This window comes from Odontesthes bonariensis, chromosome 5 (assembly GCF_027942865.1).
Source record: "Odontesthes bonariensis isolate fOdoBon6 chromosome 5, fOdoBon6.hap1, whole genome shotgun sequence".
In the NCBI taxonomy this organism is placed as follows: Eukaryota; Metazoa; Chordata; class Actinopteri; order Atheriniformes; family Atherinopsidae; genus Odontesthes; species Odontesthes bonariensis.
In genome coordinates, this window is record NC_134510.1 from 32,513,183 (window position 1) to 32,536,938 (window position 23,756).

At 39.1% G+C, this 23,756-nt stretch overlaps 2 protein-coding genes across 3 annotated transcripts in view; one reads left to right on the top strand and one right to left on the bottom strand.

Annotated features, from left to right (window-relative positions):
- Positions 1-744: 744 nt before the first annotated feature.
- dctn3 (dynactin 3 (p22)) lies at positions 745-6,209 on the bottom strand. The gene is made up of 7 exons (XM_075466135.1): positions 6,035-6,209; positions 4,979-5,063; positions 3,450-3,536; positions 3,208-3,291; positions 1,836-1,894; positions 1,680-1,739; positions 745-1,464 (listed from the first exon to the last, which is right to left on the bottom strand). Exons 1-7 carry the CDS (start codon positions 6,134-6,136, stop codon positions 1,378-1,380), a joined length of 564 nt encoding a protein of 187 aa, XP_075322250.1. The 5' UTR covers positions 6,137-6,209; the 3' UTR covers positions 745-1,377.
- Positions 6,210-6,421: 212 nt separating this feature from the next.
- The window catches only part of atg5 (ATG5 autophagy related 5 homolog (S. cerevisiae)), a 31,468-nt gene continuing 14,133 nt past the window's right edge, over positions 6,422-23,756 (top strand). The window contains exons 1-7 of one of the 2 annotated variants that reach the window (XM_075466137.1): positions 6,422-6,524; positions 6,947-7,132; positions 7,932-8,059; positions 8,859-8,937; positions 9,297-9,459; positions 12,043-12,137; positions 22,577-22,694. In XM_075466137.1, coding sequence (XP_075322252.1) covers positions 7,025-7,132; positions 7,932-8,059; positions 8,859-8,937; positions 9,297-9,459; positions 12,043-12,137; positions 22,577-22,694 — 691 coding nt within the window. In that variant the 5' untranslated portion in view covers positions 6,422-6,524; positions 6,947-7,024. The remainder of the gene's footprint in view (positions 6,525-6,946; positions 7,133-7,931; positions 8,060-8,858; positions 8,938-9,296; positions 9,460-12,042; positions 12,138-22,576; positions 22,695-23,756) is intronic. The other variant, XM_075466138.1, reaches the window with a different exon arrangement.

Sequence of the window (23,756 nt, forward strand, 5' to 3'; positions counted from 1 at the left end):
CACAGTGCAATGTAATGCTGTACTGTATATTCTGAATAACAAATTGTTATCCTCCTTAAATTTTCTGGTCTTCTGTGTGATGTTAACTGAATGGAATATGGCTCCTAGGGCCACTGTATATAATCACGTTTGTTTTGTTTACAGTTTAAGGTGAATTCCTCCCAGTGGCTGAGAGGTTTTATTTTATTTGAGCTTCAGAGTGGTAAACACAGACATTTGGCACTGATGGAAGATTAACCTGTAGCCACTGCATTAAAACACAGACCCTTGAATCTGCACTTAAAAGCAGTTTTTTTTTTTTTTTTTTTTTTTTTTAAATCATCTTTTGCAGAAGTATCAGAACCGGTGACTCAAAGAAAGTGAACAAACACGTAAAGAAGCCTGGCGCTAGTCCAGAGCTTGTTGGAGAAAGAAAAAATGTTGCACTGGCTGCTAAACATATTACACAAAATTAGACATTTTCTTCATCACATACCAATTAAACAACAGACTGGCTTCAGTCAGAGGCTTCATCAGCACCAGAACAGATGATCATTCCCGCCCACGGTAATAACCTTTTACATTCAGTGCTCCTTTAGAATGAAATGGATGATCTTCCTGGCTCTTTATTTATTACTTTAATTTTTTCTGGTGGTAAATACTAGATTCTTTTTATTTATTTACACTGCACCAATCTGAGCTCACCTTGGGATTGATGAAGTACTATTAAATTAAATTACTAAAAAAGGACAAAAGGCATAAGAATCAAAGAAAAAATATTTATTAACCGTGTTCATGCTGTTTGCGAAATTAAAACACACTGAACATTTTAAAACCACAGAGTCTGGAGTTTTACATGTTATATAAGGAGGTACTCAGCGAGAAAAATGTAAAGCTTTGAAGGTGAGTCGAAGACTGCGTGTATGTTTGTGAATAAGGAAACGGCAGGAGAACAAGTCATTTGACTGGCTTGTAGTTCTGGGTTGGAATGCATCACAAGCAAAGTTATTAATATGAAATGATAAAATGAAAGCTCTATTGTTTTTTGGATTAAATACTTCCAGATGATTATTTCAATGACTGTTTTCATGCATTTTATTGTTTGGCTTGGTTTGTAGAAATGATAGACGTACCGATAGTGTTTGGGCACTACCATCATCAGCTGGGAGACCTATAATATTAACTACAATGGAGGAAGAGAGACAATTGTTGTCCTCATACCTCATTCAGTGAAGCTGTCGCATATCAATAAACAACCAAAAAGAAATGGGGGAATGCTGCAATGCTTGTGCCATTCTTTCTAGAAGCTACACAATGTGACACATGTCTGATTAGGAGCTCCCACCAAAGTGCAGCCTTCATCATCACCCTTATTTAAAGTGTATGGGTGCACAGTGACTACTCCACAGGCCGTATTCCTTTCACCTCCTCCATCTTTCTCAGGGTCTCATCCCAGTGGGTGAACTGCTTGGACAACAGGAACATCTGCCAATCAGAGTTCAGATGTCAAGGTGTGGTGAGTTGTGCCACCAACAATGTGTTTTCAATATATATCCATGGAATAGTTTTCACAAGAAGTAAAAAAAATATTTATTCTTGTGACTATTCATGTCTGGTCAGATTTTATTACTTACATTTGAAGTATTTATGCTATACATACACAAACATATATATATATTTATATAAAAATTAAACATTACCATTTTGTTGTATTCCTCAAAGAGTTTCTTCACTTCTTGTGATTGAACCTCAGTTTGATCCTGATAGACAAAGAAAAAAATAAAAAAAGAAATAAAGCCAATAATAATTGAAAACCTCAAAGAAATGTAGGTGGTGAGATGAAAAGAACAGGCTACCTGCTCTTTGATGTGAATCTGTGACAGACGCTGCAGCTTGGTTGCGTGTTCAGGTACATCTGTGAAAGTAGAGCACAGACCCGTATAAAATGTCTGGTGGGGCACATACACAGTACTGACGCATTATGCTGCGTGTACACCAAGAGCGACCTACGCTACCTGAGCGCCGGAAATCATTATTTCTCTATGGAGGGTGAGCTAACTGGGCTACCAGTGCGGATTCTCCAGTGGCAAAGCTACCTGAGCGACCAGAGCGGATTCAAGCGATTAAACTCAAGCTAACATTATGGTAATGAGCTATGACGCGTTTCGGCGAAAACCAATGACAATCCACAGATTGTAGGGGTCCGACAATCCGCGTGGTTCGCGGAAACAAACGTGTAAACTTTGGTTCCTATCCAAACAATAGTCGTTTAATCCTGAGACTGTTGCAATTGCCGTGTCGAGTGCTTCAATACAATAGTGTAGTAACCCCACGCATACCTTTCTCACTGCAATTAAGTTTTATTTCGGATTTTATTTCGAATTTGGTTTATTTTCACAGCTGCCTCTGCTATTCCTGCTCTTTTCAGGTGTACCTAATGTACTTTTACATAATTTGTAACGTGATGTATATCTTGTATAACAAATTGTAAATAACAACACGTTTATTCGTGTCCCTGCCCTCTCTTTCCTCATGTTCTTTTCCACGGGGGTGCTGCACAGCCGCGGGGCCTTTAAGAATTGAACATTCTAAATGTGACGTCACGAGCTACCAAAGCTACCAAAGCAAATTCTCAAGCGAAGCCGCTACCAGGTAGCGGAGGTCGCTCTTGGTGTACACGCAGCATTACCCTTCTCTTCATCCAGTAGCTATATAAACATAACTAAAACTTCTTAATAACTGAACAGACTTGAAGTTCAGAATAAACAACAGCATAAATTGACCGGCCAGCCAGGGCATGGACGATGAACATCTGAAGGTTTCCTTAACTGTCTGGTGTCAGGATTTTAACAACAGATTCTCTGGGCCCTGTGAGCTCTGGATTTTATTTATGGATGCGGCTCGTCTCTCACAGACACCATCAGATTGGTATCTGAGGAGTTCAAAGGCCAGGCGATCACCTTAGCCTGTTGAGCTCTGCCTACAATGTGCCAGCATTGTAAAAGTCCAAGATATATGTTTTCTCTGCAGAACACTGCACTGTAACATGATGAGCAATGTTACTTAATGTGTCATTGTTTTTAATGTTATAGCTGTAATGGTGTTTTTCTAATTACTACAGGCTAAAAACACTGGATATCAAACATGTGATGGAGTTAATACGAGTTCCTTTCTTCTTTGCCATCAGGAATTTTATTTTCATGTTTTATTTTTCCTGCAGAATCGAACCTCTGATATAGGTGCTGTCCAACAGGGGCTGCAAGCTGTTGACCTGCTCCAGCAAAGCAGCCTGAGAGAGCAAGAAGTCCTCCTCTGCACAGACAAAAAACACACAAAGCATTTATAAACACATTTAAATATCATGAGTATAATTCTACTGGTTTCATACAACCTTTGATAACACACATGTGTTTGCATTGAAGAATAATGTTATTTTCAATTTGATTTATTGAGTGTTCTCTGGTCCTTACCAGCAAGGATGAACTCCAGTTTCATGGCATCTGGCACAGTGATGTGGTCGGTGAACTGAGGGTCCAGGTACTTCATCAAGTCCTCAACTGCACCACACATCAAAGAATATATAAATACAATGAAAATATTCAACGAACACAATTAAAATCTAATTGGAACAAAAAATGAACAAGCACTAGGGGTGGGCGATATGGGCAAAAAAAAAAAATCTCGATATTTTTTAGGATTTTCACGATAAAGATATTTTGACGATATTTAAAAAAAAAAAAAATTAAAACTTGCGTTAAGATCACAATAAAATGAACACAAGCATGCAAGTCTAAGCACACACGGCCGGTACAGTGAAACTGCGAATGGCTCTTTAAACCAGTTATGGTTCCTTTGATCGCTCTACCGTTACTTGGATAACTGTGGCAATTCTAGAGCTAATACATGCAAAACGAGCGCTGACCTACGGGGATGCGTGCATTTATTAGACCCAAAACCCATGCGGGGTGCCTCTCGGGGTGCCCCGGCCGCTTTGGTGACTGATAACCTCGAGCTGTTTCTTAGGCTACTTCTCCCTCCGGAGAGGGAGCCTGAGAAACGGCTACCACATCCAAGGAAGGCAGCAGGCGCGCAAATTACCCACTCCCGACTCGGGGAGGTAGTGACGAAAAATAACAATACAGGACACTTTAAATCCTTTAACGGGGATCAATTGAAGGGCAAGTCTGGTGCCAGCAGCCGCGGTATTTCCAGCTCCAATAGCGCATCTTAAAGTTGCTGCAGTTAAAAAGTTCGTTGTTGGATCTTGCGCCGTGGTAAGGGCAGAGGACCACTGGCGCCGCACTTTATTGATTTTTGGCGATTGAAAAAAAAAAAAAAAAAAAAATTTTTTTTTTGCCTATATCTCGATATTGCAAAATTACTCATCGTCAAAACAACATTCACGATAATTTCGAAAACGATACATATCGCCCACCCCTAACAAGCACACGATCGCTGTTCTTTGATAGTCATTTGCAAACATTTTGACATTTGTTATGTTTAGTCTGTTGCTTAAATGACAATAGTTCATAAACATGAACAAGCTGCCAAATAAAACACGACAGAAGCAACTTTTCGCCACGAAATTTGATATGGATTACCAGTGCACACCAGTAACCACTCCGGTGAGTTGATTATTTTGAAAATGGACGTTTATTGTGCTTTTACGGACCTTTCTAGACATGCGCATGACTTGCCGTTCTGAAGCAGGTTGAGAAGAATCAAAATTAGGCAAATACCAGAGACAGCAGTAAACATCAAAAAAGCGGTGAGGGGGTTCTAAAACATTGCAGATGACTCAGAAAAGAGGCTTAATGTTGAAAATACCGGAGTTCCCCTTTAAATTCATAGCAATAGAAGGATTAAAAGCAAAATGAGATACCTGAATAACAGCATCAATGTAAAGCAATAACTATTGGGATCAATATGAAAAAAAAAATGCACAATTCAAGTTTTAATGTATCTATTTTGTGAGGGCTAACACTAATGAGTGACTCACTTTTCTTGTGTAGGATCTTCACTCTTTCTCTCTTGTTGGCTGTGTTGGTCAGACCTGCTTGAATCCTAGCCAAAGACTCTGCAGACTACAGGACAAAATTAAGAGATTTATTTAGTTCATGTTAGTAATTAATAAATGTATATAAAAGGAAAGCATTACTTTCAGAGCACAGTTTTTCTGCAATATGTGATCCTGTCTAACAACAAACAAAATAAGTGCTCAAGTTCTCCAACATCAAAAGGAAAGTTTTTTTTTTTTTTTTAAATAGGCACATTTTTTTTTTTACATCTGGTTTTCTAGGAGCAATGCTTCTGAGAAATTTACATTTGTTTGTTCAAAAAGGAAGATCATTATTTGTAGTTTTCAGACCAAATGAAGTATTTTATTTTCACTCATTCTGAGTACAAGTTTCTTGTGCTTTTTAAGATTTATCCAGTAGTTAATTCCCGAATAACAGAAAATCTGCACGGATAAAAAGAACTTTGTGACACTTTGACTACCCTGGAAATTCAACATCTACCAGAAAACTGCACAGCATCAATGACTCTTTGTAAATCAAAAGTATTTCTCACATCACATGCTCTGATGAAAAAACCCTTACGGCGACTAATATTGTCGTTACAATGATTTCAGATCCCTGCACTGTAAACCTATTATCCAATTTTCTACATGTTTGATAAAGAGGGACTCGGTTTAGTTAAGTAACAAACGTGACAATTTAATGGTTTTGATGAGATCTGTCATTCACAAACTTACTTAAAATATATGGCTCATTAACAAATAACCAACTAGCCACTTTGTAATGCTAAGTACAAGCCATATAGCTAACAATGCAACAACTAGATTAACTGGAAACTATTATTAGCTGAGATTTAGGTTAATGTGCGCCATGGATTCTGTTAATATCGGTTTTGAATTAAACTTCCGAAAACCAAAAGGGCGTTCACTCCCATCCAGTGACAGAACCATCGTTTACGGTGCTTGGCTAATAGCTAGCTAGCTAGCAATCGGTTTCCTTTAAAAGCATCCACGTATTAGGAGATATTATGAACAGACCTTAATAGGTTTTCCACTTTTGTTTTTTCTCTCGCCGTATATTCGGTTCTCCAGCGCGTGAAGACGCATTTCAAGGCTGTCCGTCTCCAATTTCTTTTCCATTTTTTAAGCCAACTATGAACAAAACAGATGCCCAACAGCTTTTACGTATTTACAAGTCGCGTCGCGTATTGATGACGCCACGCAACATTTTTAATGTTCCTAGTGTTCCCATTAGATTTGTCGAGGAAAAAAAATCCATAAACACTCTAGATCTTGCATTTATTTATTTTAATCCAAGGTGCCAGTAATTTTCAAATTGTTCAAAGATATGTAACAGTGTTTGGATACTTTTATAGTAATTGCAGTAAGTGATTTTGTCGTAAGGGGTCGCTGAATTGCGGTGACTATCAGCTGTTTTGCGGTATACAGTGACAGCAGACGGAATGACAACATACCAACAGAAAGGGCCCTTCTTCCATTCAGGCTGACTACAAAACGTCGACAAAAGGTAGGGTGTTCGCACATAACACTCTGTTCTTGCACAAAATATATTTGTTCGTAGGAAATATTAACAATAACCAGCAAGCAAGAACATTAGTTCTCTCTAAACCACTCTTTGCTAAATTTCCACTTGCTAAGTTAGCGCACCTAGCTTTCAAGCTAACGTCAGTTTTGGCATTACAGTTGCGTAGTTTGACAGACGTGGAGTGAGTTTGGAAGTCCAGCAGGAAAGCTGCTACCTTTGTGACTTGGAACTTACTTCACTGACAGTTTGATACAGATATATCGACCTCACCTAAAGTTTTGTTACTTGAATCAAGGTGTTGCTAGCTAATGTTGCACTGCTCATTTAATTGAAGTATTTCAGGTGATGTGATTCAGAAAGTTTTATTATTACTTGGAGTGACTGTTCTGTTCCGTGTCTGACAGCAGGGAGCTGTTTGCCTTTGGATTCAAGCCTCTGTGTTTGGAGGAATTTATTCTTTATGTGCCGCGGGGATCAGCAGCATGGCAGATGACAAGGACGTATTGAGAGACGTCTGGTTTGGCCGGATACCCACCAGCTTCACATTGAACCCGGATGAGGTTACTGAAAGGGAGGCAGAGCCCTACTATGTGAGTAGAACCGTTAGTCTCTCATATAACGTAGCTAAGAACCAGGAGCCCTACCTAACTTTTGGTTTTGAGATTCCCTCCCATGCACCCTGGAACCTGCTGAACCCTGACAGCTCCACATAACATTAGAACGAAAGAATAATTGCAGAAACAGAAATTGTTCCTATTTCCTAAAAATTAAAACTGTAATAATTTCCTGCTATCATTGAGGTATAGATGGGTAGATATCCTGCAAGGGAACCTATTTAGTCACATTATTGTTTATGTACACTTCTTATCATTATGATTGCTTACTTTTACAAATTGGTGAAGCTTTTAACCATCTTATAAAGATGGGGGAAGTCTTAATGAAGGTGTCTTGTTGTCCACGGTTAAAGTTAGATTCAGTAGCATAGCCTACATTCTTACTGTTTTCAAAGCAGTGCCACATTGCTGACATTCACCATATTTCATGCACATTGTATGTGTTGCACATGGCGACTGCAAGCACTCGTCTACTGGGGCTGACTTTGTCTCTCCAGTGGTGATTACAGTTTCTGATAACTTCCTCTACCACAGTGAAATAAAGAATACAAACACATTTCCTCTCCTGATTGTTGCACAGTAGAAGAAGATGGTGAATATGTTTCTTGCTCTTTCTGGGTTTTCTTTACATGTTCACAATTACAGAGTGTTTCACAAGAATGCAGACACACACTGGCAAAATATCTGCATATTTGTGTGTGTCAAAGAAGATCGGCAGCTGTTGCAGACTGTTTTAATAATGTGTCTCTCCCCCTCTTCCTCTTGACTTTATCAGCTGCTGCTACCCAGGGTAAGCTACCTGCCTCTGGTTACAGACAAGGTGAAAAAACACTTCCTCAAAGCAATGAAGGCGGAGGACGTGGAGGAAATGTGGTTCGAGTATGAAGGAACACCACTAAAATGGTGAGAGAGGAATTGCTAGAGGAGCAGATTTAGCGAGTAGTCGAGGGGGAAAGGAGTGATACACCCCCCCCCCCTTTTCCTGGTTACTTTATAAGACATTTTTTATGATAAAATACTTTTAGGTTGACCCAGCCGGCCCTTCCAACTTATAATGTCAGCTAACGTTATAGTCAGGACATTTGAGAAGTGTTGTGTGTGGAAGGTCATTATTCAAAGAAAAGCTATAAAATCTTTTTACAATCTGTTTTTTTTTAAACTAAATAACATCTTCAGTGTCTTGCCTCATGTGATCCACCCATCTAATGTAAGAAAAGTGCACTGACACTTCCATAAGCTCATCTGTTCTCAGCCGTAAAAAAAGTTATGTCAACAGTGGATTTGCCCTTTTTTGCAACTTCTTTGCAACTTTTCTGTGAGCGGCAGAACCACTGAAAAGAACGCAGAACAAATTACAGCCACAGGATGTCATTACTGCAACCCAGTGATTGAATGTAAAGAACCCACGACCATTTGAAAACACACTGGTGAAAATTAAGTTGTTGATAGCAGTTTAACCATAAGTTACACTAGTAAATGTTTACTGTTTTTTGTTTCTCAGATACAAAGATGTGCTGCTTTTTTTTCTTACTCGGGTCAATTACAGGAAACATGTAATTGCATTTGTCTTGGTGATAATAAAACAATTAAGTAATGTGAGTTAAAATAGTGTTCTGGTTCTCTATGATGTTGAACTGATCGCTGACCAAAAAAAGCTATTCCCTATTAATATTATTTTCTATTTGTATTTGCTGGATTAAAGGCACTGTCCGATTGGAGTTTTGTTTGACCTCCATGCCTCAAATACTGTCTTACCCTGGAGCATCACCGTGCACTTTAAGGTAAGAGCCAATAGAATGTGTATGCAAATACAGATTACAGAGGATTTTCACTCACCGTACAGCTTTGTTGAGCTATTACTCCTTTTCTGCATAGTTTAGATGTTACACATTTACTAATTCGGTTCTCGGAAACTCTGTTAAACAGTCTGTCAAAGTGTTGAAGAAAAATGACTACTTCCAAGATAAATAGCCAGATATTCTAACGAAACAGAGAGTGACTTTACAATACCAGCTGGATGCAGCTATGACACCAAATGAACGATAATATCGATTAGTGTAAATTGATTTATTTTTCACTCGAGTAGCCAACATGAGTGTTCTAGTTTTAAATCAAATGTGTGCGTGTGAATGGGTGCCAGAATTTTCCAGATCGTGACCTGCTCCACTGCCCGTCCAACTCTGTGATAGAGGCCCACTTCATGTCCAGCATCAAAGAGGCGGATGCCCTGAAGCACAAGAGCCAAGTTGTCAACGACATGCAGAAGAAAGACCACAAACAGCTGTGGATGGGCCTGCAGAACGGTGAGACACACACGTACACAAAGAAGCAAGACCACAGGCAGCTGTTGAGGATGTGGCACAAAATCCTGTTGTCATAAATTCACTCATAAACACTCAGATCCATACATGTTGTCTCCCTGCAACTCATCCACCTACACAACACATGCATGCTGTGAGGACTTATCCATATATTATCTTCTGGAACAAACACATGCTTTTTGTTTGGAAAGATTCAATCGTTTCTGTGTGGCGTGTTTTCACAGACACAGTGAATGCATCCAAACAGATTCCTGGATGTTCATATACACACACTCATAAACTAAAGTCCGTTTGCATTCTCTGACACCATAACTTCTCCCTCCAAAACACGAAATTTCCACCCACATATACAGACGGATTATTCTAACATGGCTGCATGTTGGGATTGTGGTGCTTCTCATAGGTGAAGCTGGGTTGTTGGGCTAATGCACGCGATATGGGAGTTGTTGCAGAGATGTATGGGGGTACATTCCTGTGTGGGGGTGTGTTTAAAAATACTTCTATTGAACTGGTTTATATTCACTGGTTATAAGCAGCACAGAAGACATGTTTTCCACTGTCGTCGTACTCGTATATACAATGACATATACGTATCAACACTGCATATGTTTCTAAACAGTGATTTAGCTAATAATTTTGTTCATGACCATATTGATGAACAAGAAAATTATTATTATTATATTGTAATAACAACCATAATTTATTGGAAGTATCTATCGTTTTCTAACAGAGTGACAAAACAGAGAACAAAATGATTGATTTAGTTATTAATATATACAGTTGTAAAGCTAAATGTTGATTGATATGACCAAAATATTGTGCCAACAGCAGGCCTGCATATGTGAACACTTTACTACAAAAAAAACAACAAAAACAAAGCAAAGAACTGAAAAAGAAAATGATTCACTGCTTTGGGAGAATTATTTCATGATGCAAAACAGTGTTGGTGGTCTTTCACAGCTTTATTTATGATAAACTCTACTGGGTATCGTATATAATAAATGAAAGCAACATTTTTCTGTGCATATTAACGTTGATAATGTTCTCATTTAATAATTATCTCTTCATTTATATTTGACTATATAGGATATGCTATTATTGTTTTAAAAAAAAAAAAATAATAATTTGGTTTGTTCAACCAAACGAGACGGATGGTAAATTTATTAATCTGATGAGCCTCTGAATAGTTTTAAAGTTTCACCGCCAAAGCAAGGACGAGTCTCACTAACAGCAAACAGAAGCAGTACTTTATGCAAACAAGCGACGAAAACACTGAGGATGATTTGGATGTGTGATGTTTTCATAGTGCACTTTTTGGTCTGCAACTGTCAAAACTTTACATGTGGCAGTGAGAATGTTTAAAAAAAGTTTGCAGAAAAACCCAAGGGCTTTAAACTCTCAAAACTTCAGCTGCTTCTCTCTCCCACTTTCCCCTGAAACCAATACTGTGAAAGAGAGAACAATCTCTATTCTCAATGCAAAAAGGCGTGAACAACATGTATTAAGGGGCAACAGACCAGCAGACAATAGTACAAAGTTATTTTTTATTCATTTATTTATTTTCTATGTTGAGTTTTTTTGTTTTTTTTCATGGCCTATTTTCCCTAAACTCCGAGAGAAAGGCAAGACTTTTGAACTAATCTACAAAGAAGGACTTGGTCCTCGATCATGAAAGTGAGAGACGAAACTTCATCTCAACTAAAACTCAAACTTTCATCCAAAAGAGAAAAAACAGAAGAGTTCGAAACCAGCACATGCTGGGTGGAATCTTTTTCTTTCTTTCAGTCTCCTCTGTTGCCTGTTTTGTAGTTGCAGTAGCAACATTTACACTAAATTTCCACCAGCTTTTAAAAGCCTCTCTGTTTCTTTATTTGACAGTTGGTTAGAAATCAATGTCTCTCTTGGTTAAAGGCAGTTAGAATTTGTCTTCTTTTTGCAAATTACACTGCACACTTATTGTCCGGCGACCGTTTTTCACGACACTTTATACTGTTCGACTTGGCGTTGCATCACTGTGGTCCTTAAAGGCACTTTAATAGACTAATAGTTACTTTAAACACTTAGTATGGCCACCTCAAAGGGTGTTTAATTCAGCTTAGAAAAAAAAAGCTACTCGGGTATTGTCAAATGATCATTATGAAGTAACTATAGGTGTTAGTCCAGTAGATTAAAAAGTGGAAGCTCCCTTTGGATAACTTTCCTGAAGCCCTTTTGCTGCTCATCCACATCTATTTTTGAAGATTTATGTTTTGATTCAGTCTTTTGTCTATGTTTAGACATATAAATTTCATACACTGTTGATAGTATTGCCACTATTATATCTCGGTTTTGCACCAACAACAAAACTATGGTCCAAACACAAGTAGCTATATTCAAACATGTGCCTCTTTAAAGTCATATTGGATTATAAATCATTTGTATTTGACAGGTTTTGAAAGTATGTTTGGTGTGAAAGCAACACTTTATGTTGAACAGTGTAAAAACACTCATATTCAAAATGAAAATGGCCTAATGTTAATGATGTAGAAGATTTGATGATCTGTGTGTGTGGTTCTGCTGCTTCAGATAAATTCGACCAGTTCTGGGCCATGAACAGGAAGCTGATGGAATATCCGACTGAGGAGGGAGGCTTTAGATACATCCCCTTCAGAATATACCAGGTAACACATGCATACACACCAGTAAATATATCCACAAGTATAATGTTGAGATTTTCCCATTCATCTCTCTAGATGGAGCCAGAGGGCTGTGTAAAAATAAGATCGTACTACTTCAGCAGGGAAGTCAACCATATGATGACTGATTTTGTCTCAGAGGCCAGTCTAGTGGATAGGTTAGCAACTGTGATTGTGAGCTATGCTCTATGGTCATAAAATTATTTATACTTTATAATTTAAATGTTACAATTTTTCATTCAGCTAAAAGTGACGAAATAGACTCCCTTTCCCTTAAATGTATTAAAACCCAAGTATTCATTCTAATACACCTTAAGATCCCCACAGCATCAGTGAAAAAAGATATTTCACCTGCCAGCCCTCTACTCAGTGCGTTGGAGGCTGTGACCCTTGCTTGACGGATCATTTCCTCTACTAAACACGAATACTGTTGTTTTGTCTCAGTTTATAATCAGCTAGAAACAATCTGCAGTGCATTCATGCCTGCCACAATTCCCACCTTTAAACAACATGAGTAAGTGAATTTGTTTTTTTCCCTTCTTCTATGGGGTAATCCATCGCTCTCAAATAATAAGAACCATTCATTATCGTTGCTTAATAACAAAGTTACACATGCTTTTACTGTACATGTGCTTACTTGTCCTTGTGACCTCTCGTCTTCATTTTTTCAGCTAAATTTGATACCCATGACTCTATTAAGGATGCATACAATTCTATTGCATGAAGTTGAGCCAGTGGGTGAGCCTCAGGGTTCAGTTGGAATAGGGAGGCACAAGCAGCTTCAAGTTTGATGTTTCCACCAAGCCTCTATTGCTTTATCCTGACTCAGGTAAAAAGTCCCTTTGGAGGACAAAAAAGAAAGAAAGATGATGGGATGAATAAGTGGCTGATTCTCGCCTGGAAAACATTAACTTGCCGCAAGCCAGACAGTGGGGAAAAACGAGCTTTGAGTCAAGAGTCGTGCAGATCAGGAATGGTGAGGAAAAAAAAGCGTGGAAAATTAATTTTATAACTTCCGGGGCTTTGAAACACCTCAGGAATTAAAGAGAAAGAGTAAAAAAAAAAAAGAGAAAATTCTGAACCAAAGAAAATAAAAATGCAACCATTGAAACCATTTTCAACAATAGTGTTGGAGCACAATTTGTTTTCATCATACTGTCGACTGAAGAATATCAACCAACACAGTCGAGCAGGCGAAGAGCTTGATAACATCTGGATTTTTCTAACACAACATGTTGACACTCTGGTTTGAGTTTTTAAGTGCATTTAGTCTTGATCTGAAGTTAAAGCAAAAGTCACTGCTGTGACTGAGCCTGTCAAGACAAGTTAGGAAAAATAATGTCTTAAAAGTGGAGGAGAAAACCGCACAGAAAATAGATCTGGCTTTGAATGACTGTGTTAAGTGTCACGTCATGGAACAGAAAGAGATTAGCTGATGTTAAGAAAAGAGCAGGACTTCTATGTTATAAGATGCTCGAATAAAATTTCCTACCGAGCGTGTTTTTCCGTCACTGTATGCGTTATGACAGCTGGTAGTTTCCCAGCATGATAAATTATTATTAAGTGAGATAACTTTTAAAGAGACTTGCCGGGCTCCACATATGGCTGCATTTACGATTTGCACAACAATTTGGGCGGAGGAACAGCTGTCGTTCACTGTCAACACCGACTGTTTTGCGTAAAAGTTCATTGCTTTTGTTTTTACTTTTACATCTTTGGCGCATACATAAACCATTTTACACTTCAATGAAAGCATTCTTGTTTTCAGTTATAAAACATAAGCCTTTAAAGTGGCGGACTGAAACATGCAGCCCAGCCAACACAATCCACCCTCTCAGACGTGCACTTGCTGCAGCGTTAAAGCAGTCTAATGGCTGGTCGGTAGACGAAACCCAGACCATTCCACTATTGTGCGGTTTTCATGGCTGAATTGAAAGTTTCCACGGCCATTTATGAGCTGCTTTGGTTTCATGACAATTGCAGCATCAAAGCCTTTTACTTTACTGTGTGATTTCCAAATGCGCTGGAGAAAATAAGCCAAATTCCTGAAAAGTTTGGATTGTTGTAGATACGGTGGGTGGTTTTAATGTTACAAACTGCTAAATGTTTACAACCCAAGAAGGTCTGGGAAGACTGAAGAAGAGTGTAAACTAAATTGGTTCATAATGGTCTTAGAAATACTCATAATAACTGTTTTCTACGGTGCTTTGTAACTACTTTCACTGTCTAATAGTGTTGTGAGGATTTGGAGGAATTCTTTTCCTCAATTTTATATTAAATTTTAGGAAGAATCAGGCGATTGTTTTTCATTTCTGGGTTTTCTTGAGTGAAATGTATTTGATCAAAATGTCAGTAATAATTCCTCAATTTCTGATGGGATCACTTGTTTTTGTTATTGAAACATCAATGCTTAGCCTCGGATCTCAAGATTGATCTTTGCTAGCACCATTTTAATACTTCTGATTGAAACAATGGTGAAAATGAAGAAGCTGGCAGGAATTAGCTGCTTTTATCATTTAACCAAAGTCACATGTTGCATTAAAGAACAAAAAACAAGAACACAAAGGAACTTTAAATACAATAGTAAATTTTAGAAAAGTTTCAACCCAGCAGAATGACATTCTGCATATGTGTGTGTGGGTTGTTGTTTTTTTTTTTTTTTCTTTTTTAAACTGTTTTGTTGTGGCAAGACCAAACACAATGTGCAAAAGCCGGCGTAGGCTCTCAGCTAAGAGAAAAGACATGAGATGGAACAGATAGAGGACGACAGATACCAATCCTTTTCACCCAGAGATCTTGCTCATGGAAGACACCCTCGTTATGCTGCTGTGTTGCTTGCCTTTACTCGCTCACTTTGAACTTAGCAGAGTTGGCGTACTGCCGTCCCACTGTACTTTCACACAGCATTTTGGCATTGTGGAAACAGAGGCATGATGTGTTACACATCAGCGTCTCTGTGTAATATGGCGTGTCCAGCCATGCTGGCTCTTCCTGTCCCACTTGTGTTGATTTGTCTCCGTTTGTTAGCTTGACACAAATTCTTGGGCAACACAGCTTGTTGTTATGAGCGAACTGTAACTGTAAAAGTTTTTATCGGACACCATTCACAACAAAATTCCTCTCGAGCCACTTTAAAGAAAGACTTGAAGAGTTTTCTGTGGTGCTGGAGCTTCTCCTATAACAAGCAGCACTAACCATGTGGAGAAGTTGTCCTCAGGGGAAGAAGAAGAAGATCACATTTTTTTTGGAGTTGGTGATAACTGCACCATTACTGTAGTACAATTAAACCCTTGAGAGTACAAGACTTCCTGTTCGATAAGCTTCAACGTGTAGAACAGTGATATTTTCACCTATTTTCAATTCACCACCATCGATAGAAACTGGTTGTGTAAACACATTGATGAATGAAAAACACAAACCCTACATGTTTGGCCAGCTACTATAAATTGTTATGGCAATAGGACTTGTTTTTGCGAGAAAGATAACTATAAAGATTAATATATTACACAACACATCTTGCACTGCCTTGATTTACCCACAACACCAAAGTCGCTGTCGCTCTTTCCATCACGTTCACAGGAATGAATTCAGGAATTCAGTGTGCTTCATAGGACTCCGGCTTTCCTGTAGATGTCCTTTGTTTGATGTTATCACTTACTTTCTTAATGCTACCGACTAGAAGAAGGATGCTTCTCTTTTCTCAACATGCCACTTGCCTCTGCGCTCATTGTGGCAAGATGATAACTCTCTTAGGCAGAAAGGACTGACTTTATAAGGCATACAGTTCTGTAGGGCCTTGAGGGTCATGTGGTGTGATGATGTTCAAAAGCTGGAGCCGAGGGGATGATTTAACAGTTATTTCAGGTTTTTTGTCGTTTTTTTAAATTTTCCCCCAGTGTTTTTCTTGATGAACTTCATGGCTTCTTGATGTTGTACACACAACAAAAAGTGTTGAGACTAAAAAGAAGTCATTGTGGTTGACTTGACAGCAGATTGTCTGCCATAGAAGAAAGACATCTCTCCTCCCCTTCATCCGTCCAGATACACACACACACACACAGAGTCCTTTAAAGCCAGATTGTGGTATTTAGTGTTAATAACATGTGCTGCGTTTGATGCAGACAGAATTAATAACAGCACTCGGTCCAAATAACAGAGGGCTCATTTTCATCTGGCCTGCTCTCCTGATGGGGAAGAGAACACCTCATGGGTAACACATTTTTTGTGTGTGTGCGTAGATATGTGTGTTTCTTCTTTGTGGCCAAAAAATGTAAATAAGAATTTTTTTTATTTCCATATCATCTGTAGCACAACATTTATGATTTTTCCTCTAAATTAACATAATTTACAAACTGAATTAAACCCACTTAGACGCTGTATGTAGACACAAAAAAAAGATTTATCTTATTTATGGTAAAAAGTCAAAGCATATTTTTCCTTGTATACAAGCTTCAGTTTTCATGTTGCCATTTTCATTTATTTGTCACCTAAATTGCTTCCACTTGAGTACTTGGCCGTGTGGTATTTTGTGTAAGCCTGTTATTGTGTGTCCATACCTGCATTCGCTTGTTTGGTTTGTAGTTTATATTCCTGCTCCAGCAGTGACGCCACTGTGTGATTTAGATAGCCAGAGGGGCCGACTGTCTCGCTGCACGGAAAGTGAAAATTACTATCCTTCTTTTAAAGACAGACTACATTGTTGCTGGACAGGTACTCCTCTCTGTTCCCGATTCTTGACTCAGTGCTTACTCACTAACCTATGCAAGAGTTGGCCGTCCACCTCCAGCCGCCTTTGCTGTGGTGCTTTAGAAGGTGCCTGCTTCAAAGAATGTATGTTTATTGCCTCTAAGATATCTTGTAATGGCTGACTAATACAAGGGGGTGTTGTGACTGCACAGATGGTTTCAAAATGTGGGAATGCTGGAAACATTTTCACGTAATCACACTAAAGACATAGGGGCTTGTTGTGCGGAGGAAGATTGCATTTACAGTGATGTTTTTTTAGTTAGAACACGATTATGAATGGAAAATATTCTCTGTGAACATTTTCTACCGCCAAGCAACCAAAACACTAGCATCGATGGATTTTTGGTCTGTTGTTAACAAACACAGATGTTACGTGTAAATGATCATGTTGATCTCGATCGGTGCTGAAGGCATCCAAAAGGTGATGCAGAGCACATCAGCGCAGCCTGCGACATGTAACACTCAGTTTCAGTTCAGTTTCCCTTGGAGTTTCTCTTCCACAAGTATGCTTTTCAATTTCTAGATAAATAATAACTTAATTAAAATGTGGTCGGAAAGGTTGATAACATAAAAAAATGAACAAAAAATAGTAAGACTGTTACTGTTGTGAGAGTAGGAATGCGATTGACAGGCCACCCCTAAAAGTTCAGATACGATCACCCTTAATCCTCAGGCTTCATACGAGTCCAAATCTCAAGGGATAGTCTCATCTTCTTTCTTTCTTTCTTTCTTTCGTTAAACCAAGCCTCTACTCATAAGATTCTCAACAACTGCGTCTGCCCAGTCTTTTAGACTTGGGCTGTGTTCAGATTGTCCACTTGTTGACTACATGGTCCGCTATATAGCAAGCCGGTAAGTTTTTAGTGCTCTTCAAACTTTTATTCTACCCAACAAATGCACTCTAAACTTGTAGGAGAAAAGCTTAAAGAAGTGGACAAAGGCTGTACTCTACATCGCTCAACACGGACCATCATGCACTGCTGAAGTCATGAGAGTGTCTGGTTAGCGTTGCCAGAAGTGACTATTCTCCTCCTTTGCCTGAGGAAAGTTTTTTTTTGTAGATATTTTCAGAAATTTTGTTTGCTTCTAAGATTAATTAGTCATGAATTTTAATTTAATAATGGATGCTCTCTGAGTTCAGTGGAAATGCTTTCTCTCACCCCTCTCAATTGCTGGAAACGCATATGGACTGACTGTGCTTTACTCCTGTCCATTGTTATGCCATCAATTAGGCGGATTGATTCCCCTACGTCAATTAGGGGACATCTTGAGTTCCGCTGCTCTTTTCTCTTAGCGAGAGCTAGCCATATCTTTTCACCTGAATCCTAATGACACCTCGCTCTTGTTGTGTTGCCATGTGCTGCGGTGCCAGCTAAGGTGTCACGCCACCTGAAAAGAAAGTGTCTTCATCCAAGCAGTATCATGCTTCTCTCCTTAGGGATCAATAGCTTCTTCTTTGCATGCTGACTGGCTCAATAATTCATGGTTGGCTATTTAAAAATGCATTGAAGTAGCTGTCACTTGGCACACTCTCTCTGCTCTGGCTTTCGGCAATGATCCCGCACGAAAGGCCGTGCTTCCTGTCAGTGACTCAGTCTTTCTGTGTAACCTTAGCACCGGCTTCACACCTCCACAACAACCTTCCCCTTGCTGCTTCACTCCCAGCTCTGAGGTGTGTAGTTACCAATTGGTTACTTGATCCTGGACCTTGCCGGTTTCCTTTTCACAGCTCCATGATTAGGCTTCATAGTGTGTCAGACTCTCCGTTTGACACCTCAGGTTGGGTATCGGCCTGCACTGCTCTCTTTCTGAGAGGACAGTTCTTCCATTGTCCGATGATTCTTTGCAGTTACAACAAGGCAAGGTTTGAAACCTTTAAACCCTCTAATAATGTGTTTTCTCAGCATTTCATTATAATTCAAAGGTAATGATCCTAAAAAAGTTATTCATATTTATAGAAAGACTTCCAACATATTATTTTCAGTATTGGTTCATCTAAAGAAAGATGGTCGGTTAAGTGTATAAGGATTAATGGCCTTTTACTGGCCTCAATAGTTAATTCAAGTTCATATTCATTTTGTAACAAAATGCGATAAAGGCTTTGTCCTTTGTAGTAACTAAATAACTTTAACTTAATAACGTGTATAGTTATCAGTTTTTAGGTTACCAGATATTGATATTTTGATATTGAAGCATATCTCCTGCCCTGTTTAGGACACATCACAATGGAACATTTTCCGTTAGAGATACACTGATTAGTAAAGAAGCTGGTGTTGTGCCAAAATTGGTAAGTGATTAAGCAAATGGGATACATACCGAATGTCACCGCCTGTCACTAACTCTTGGATGGTGTCCTTCTCCTAGCACTCTTTTTTTTTTTAGTGCCTTGAGGACATGGGTCAATTGGTAACAACCACTACATTTTTAACTTGACCCTGAAGTGATAGCGAGACTGACGTTGACAAAGAGCATTCCTGCTGGCATGCCAAAATCGGACTGAGAAACTGGAAAAATGTTTAAAGCTGTTGCATATAGACTGGACTGCTATTTGGCAGCAGAATGTTATCAGTGAGAAATGACATTTGTGCGAATCCCTCAATTGAAATTTTCAGCATGTTGTTGTATCGGTTAGCTAACAATTAATTGTAGGAGCCAATCAGGCAATTAGAAACACACATAAAACAGTTAGTTCAATTATCCATCCATCCATCCATCCATTATCTTCCGCTTCTCCGGGGGTCGGGCAGCAGCTTTAGCTGAGAAACCCAGACGTCCCTGTCCCCGGCCACTTCCTCCAGCTCTTCTGGGGGGATCCCGAGGCGGTCCCAGGCCAGCCGAGAAACATAGTCTCTCCAACGTGTCCTGGGTCTTCCCCGGGGCCTCCTCCCAGTGGGACGGGCCCGGAACACCTCACCAGGGAGACGTCCAGGAGGCATCCTAACCAGATACCCGAGCCACCTCATCTGACTCCTCTCGATGCGGAGGAGCAGCGGTTCTACTCCGAGCCCCTCCCGGATGACCGAGCTTCTCACCCTATCTCTAAGGGAGAGCCCAGACACCCTGCGGAGGAAACTCATTTCGGCCGCTTGTATTCGCGATCTCGTTCTTTCGGTCACTACCCACAGCTCATGACCATAGATGAGGGTAGGAACACAGATTGACTGGTAAATCGAGAGCTTCGCCTTCTGGCTCAGCTCCTTTCTCCTTTTAGTTTAATTAGACAGTAGTTAAATCAAGTGAAGCATTCAAGGTCAGCATGTGCTGTTGTCTTTTGGGATGGATAGATTTCTGCCTCCTTATAAAGGTAACAAAAAACAGTTGGTGACACAGTTCGATAACAAGATATCTAGTAAATGGTTTATAGGTCCAGTGTGGAGGATTTAGTGACTTCTAGCTTCTTAAACTGCAAATTGCAACCAACTGAAAAACCCTCAACCCACCCAAACTACGGTGGTCACAATAAACCTTAAAGTGTCTCCAGAGCCAGTGTTTGGTTTGTTCCTTTTGGGCTGCTGAGCTTTGATCAGCATAAGATTATGTTTGTGATAAAGGTTGTGGTTTTAGTGATTGGGATGTAGGTTCTGACCACATTCGTGTGTTCATTTATTTCTTTGACTTGTTCATTAGCGTAAAAGATATTTGATCTCTCATATGAATGCTCCATTGGTAGCCAAGCTTACAGATCACTGACAGTCTTTCACAATTTTCACAGTTTCAAAAGCCCAAAGCTGAATGTTAAACACAATATAAGTTATTTCAAATATAAAAAGTATTTGGATACTCCTTGTAAATACACTACATTAATTTAATATCAGATGTCAATGACATCCGAGTCAATAACTACAATTTTAACTTCACATCTTATAAAACTCCTATCTTTTTTCAACAATCTCTAAAGGTTTATTTTAGGCATTTGACTGGACATTTAAATTGTAACTAATTCGGTTTTATTCAAATACAAAGGAACCATGAATCCCACATTTTTCTGAAAACAGATAATAGTTTGTATATTGTGGAGCATGCTCTTTACATGAAGCTTTGTGTTTACTAGAGTTTTGCCTGGTGTCTGCTGGTAATTTCCGACTGTGTTTCCTGTACATCTCACTCATGGAATGTTGTGTCTAAGTCGAGAACACCGCTGAATGGTCCCCGGGATATTTGCTACGTCACGTTTGTTTATCTGGCCCGTTGTCAGTTTATAGCTGGTGCTCCTTCCCAGACCAGTTTGCATCGCGGTCAGCTGTGTAGTAAGTCTCACTTCCAGGACCACTAACTTGATTAGTAACAAAGGCGGAGGTCATAGTTCAAGGCCATGTCGTGTTGACATGTCCCTTACTGTAGAACGATCATATACAATGTGGGAAAAGGGAAGCTAAATTTAATTTAATTGAAAAGCAGATTAACAAAGCAGTTTGTCCAGATTTTCTTTGCTATTAAAAAAAATGTTTCTTTGAGGCGAAACTATTCAGTTTTTTAATTTCCACTTTAACATCCACTAAGAAGCAGCAGAATGGCATGGATGTTAGGAAAATTTCTGGGCTGGATATTCACCATGTCCCTGACGTCCAACCTTATTGTTTAACAGTAATGGGAAGGCAGTGATTTGTGAATGATGTCGTGAGTGGATGTGTGCGCCAGAGTGCCAGATAAGCTTTTAGTTTTTGTAGAAGCTTACTTTTCTGCCAAATATGTACTGAAGCAGTAGTTAATGGCTTCCAGACTGATTCTGATCAGTAAAACTTGTGAGCATCACTTGTAACATCTGTAGAAATGATGCAGAATATCACATTACATACACAGCGTTTGCGTGCATAGTGTTATGGCTTCTTCACTCTTTTTTAACCTTGTGAACTCTGACAATACTTAAAAATGTTCCCTTGTGTTAACTTACTGGAAAACACCCCTTTCACAGGAAATTTGGTTTGAATTTTCCAAATATTCCAATAATTGATTTAGCATGTTTTTAGTGAAGATTTGACAGAATAATTTGTTTTTAAGCAACACCTATATGTGAGAAATAAAGGTGAATGGCATCTAAAATGTAATACATAGACACATGTCAAGTTTCAAGCTCCCAGTCTTTTTTTTTTTTTTTTAAGTATTTTTTGGGGGCTTTTTGGGCCTTTATTGGATAGGACAGTGGAGAGAGACAGGAAGCAGGGGGCAGTGAGAGGGGGAACAACATGTAGCAAATGGCCGTCCAATGCGGGACTCGAACCGGGGCCAGCTGCAGCGAGGACTATAGCCTCTTGTACATGGGGCGCCTGCTCAACCCACTACGCCACAGACCACCCCAAGCTCCCAGTCTTGACCATATGATAACGTATCTTTCGAGATGGTAGATAAGAAAGCAGTTAAATCAATATTTTTCTTTCGGTAGTATGAATTTTTGACAGCGGATGTTCATCTGTAGTCCTTTTCCCCTCTTTGTTTGCACCAGAACACTTTGCAGATAGGCCACCCATAACCATGAAGCTACTACGTTCAGTTGGTAGACCTCATCTATTCATCTGGGGCTACTTTGTGCAAGTTGATGTGAAAAGTTGTTTTTTGCACATTGTAGAAGTTGGTCTGTTGGGTGAATATTTGTGTTGATTAGGAAACTCCCTTCATATTGTAACATTTCTCGTGCTGTATATAATTATTCCACTTGTTTATTTGCTGTGCTCTAATTGCAGACATTGAGTGACAGACCGTTCATCCAGAAACTGTTTCGTCCCATTTCACCTGAAGGCAATACACACACACTGGGTGACCTGCTGAAGGAGATGTACCCTGATGCGCTAACAAATGATGGTAAGCCTATACACAAGCTCACAAGGTGGGTGAAAATACTGTCTTCACTCCCTTTCAATGTGAAGAGCGTAGTCTTCAGTAATTTATCTCTCCCACTGATCACAGAAAATATTAATAACCAGAATGGAAAAACATCACTTATACAGAGGTTTGTCTTCTCAAACATTACAGTCAGCCAACATGTAAGCAGCCAAGTACAGTAGTAGTCATATCTGGTTTTCTTTTCAAATGTGGGTCATGTCACTCTCTGGAAGTGAGAGGAACACACCCCAGTTTTACTCTATTTTCTCCTCTACAGAAGGCACATCTGAGATCTTTTCTGTCAGATAATACAACCACTAGAGAGGATAGATGAGGGGAAAATAGAGGCAGTTGCCATAAACGGTGAAGGAAGATGTGGGAGGAAGAGAGGACAGAGAATGAGGTGACATGAAGAGACAAAGAGGCCAAAATGCAGATTAGAAGTTGAAGTGGGAGTGCTCCAACAGAAAGGGTTAAAGAGCACTGTGATCTGAACTGGTAGAGAATAAATGTTTGTTTGATTTGACACGACATCCCTTTGAACTTTCGATCAAAACAAAAGCCATTGGCTTTTGTTTTGATGCTACTCAGGGTTTTAGGGATTTATAGATCAGGAGAGAAGTAGAACATTAAGTAAAACTTTTATAGTGTTTATGCTCAAGTGTTTAGATAACAATCTTTGAGATTTCTACATTGACTCGTACAATAGTAGTAAAAAAAAAAAGCCTCCATAACTGCAAGAGAAATTAATGACAAGTGCATTAACGAACAGTTGATGAATTACATGCTCTAAAATGGTAATAAATCCAGTATTTAAACAGTCAGGGCAAGGTGACATTGAACAAAATGGGATAAAATGAGACTCAGTCAAGAACAAATCAGTACAAATATGGTAAAATGCAAATGTTTGTTATATTGATGCAGCATTGAACAGTACACCAACCGGAAATAGATCAATGCTGTGTCAACCAAATGCTAAATATCGGTCAAATAATAGAGAAATTAAAAGAGCACCTGCAGTGTGTATTATATACTATCAAC

Coding starts and splice junctions, on each gene's coding strand:
- dctn3 (XM_075466135.1), bottom strand. CDS start 6,136: ATGGAAAAGAAATTGGAGACGGACAGCCTTGAAATGCGTCTTCACGCG. Junction 3,292..3,449: donor ACTGGAGTTCATCCTTGCTG/GTAAGGACCAGA, acceptor TTGTCTGTGCAG/AGGAGGACTTCTTGCTCTCT. Junction 1,740..1,835: donor AGATTCACATCAAAGAGCAG/GTAGCCTGTTCT, acceptor TTTGTCTATCAG/GATCAAACTGAGGTTCAATC.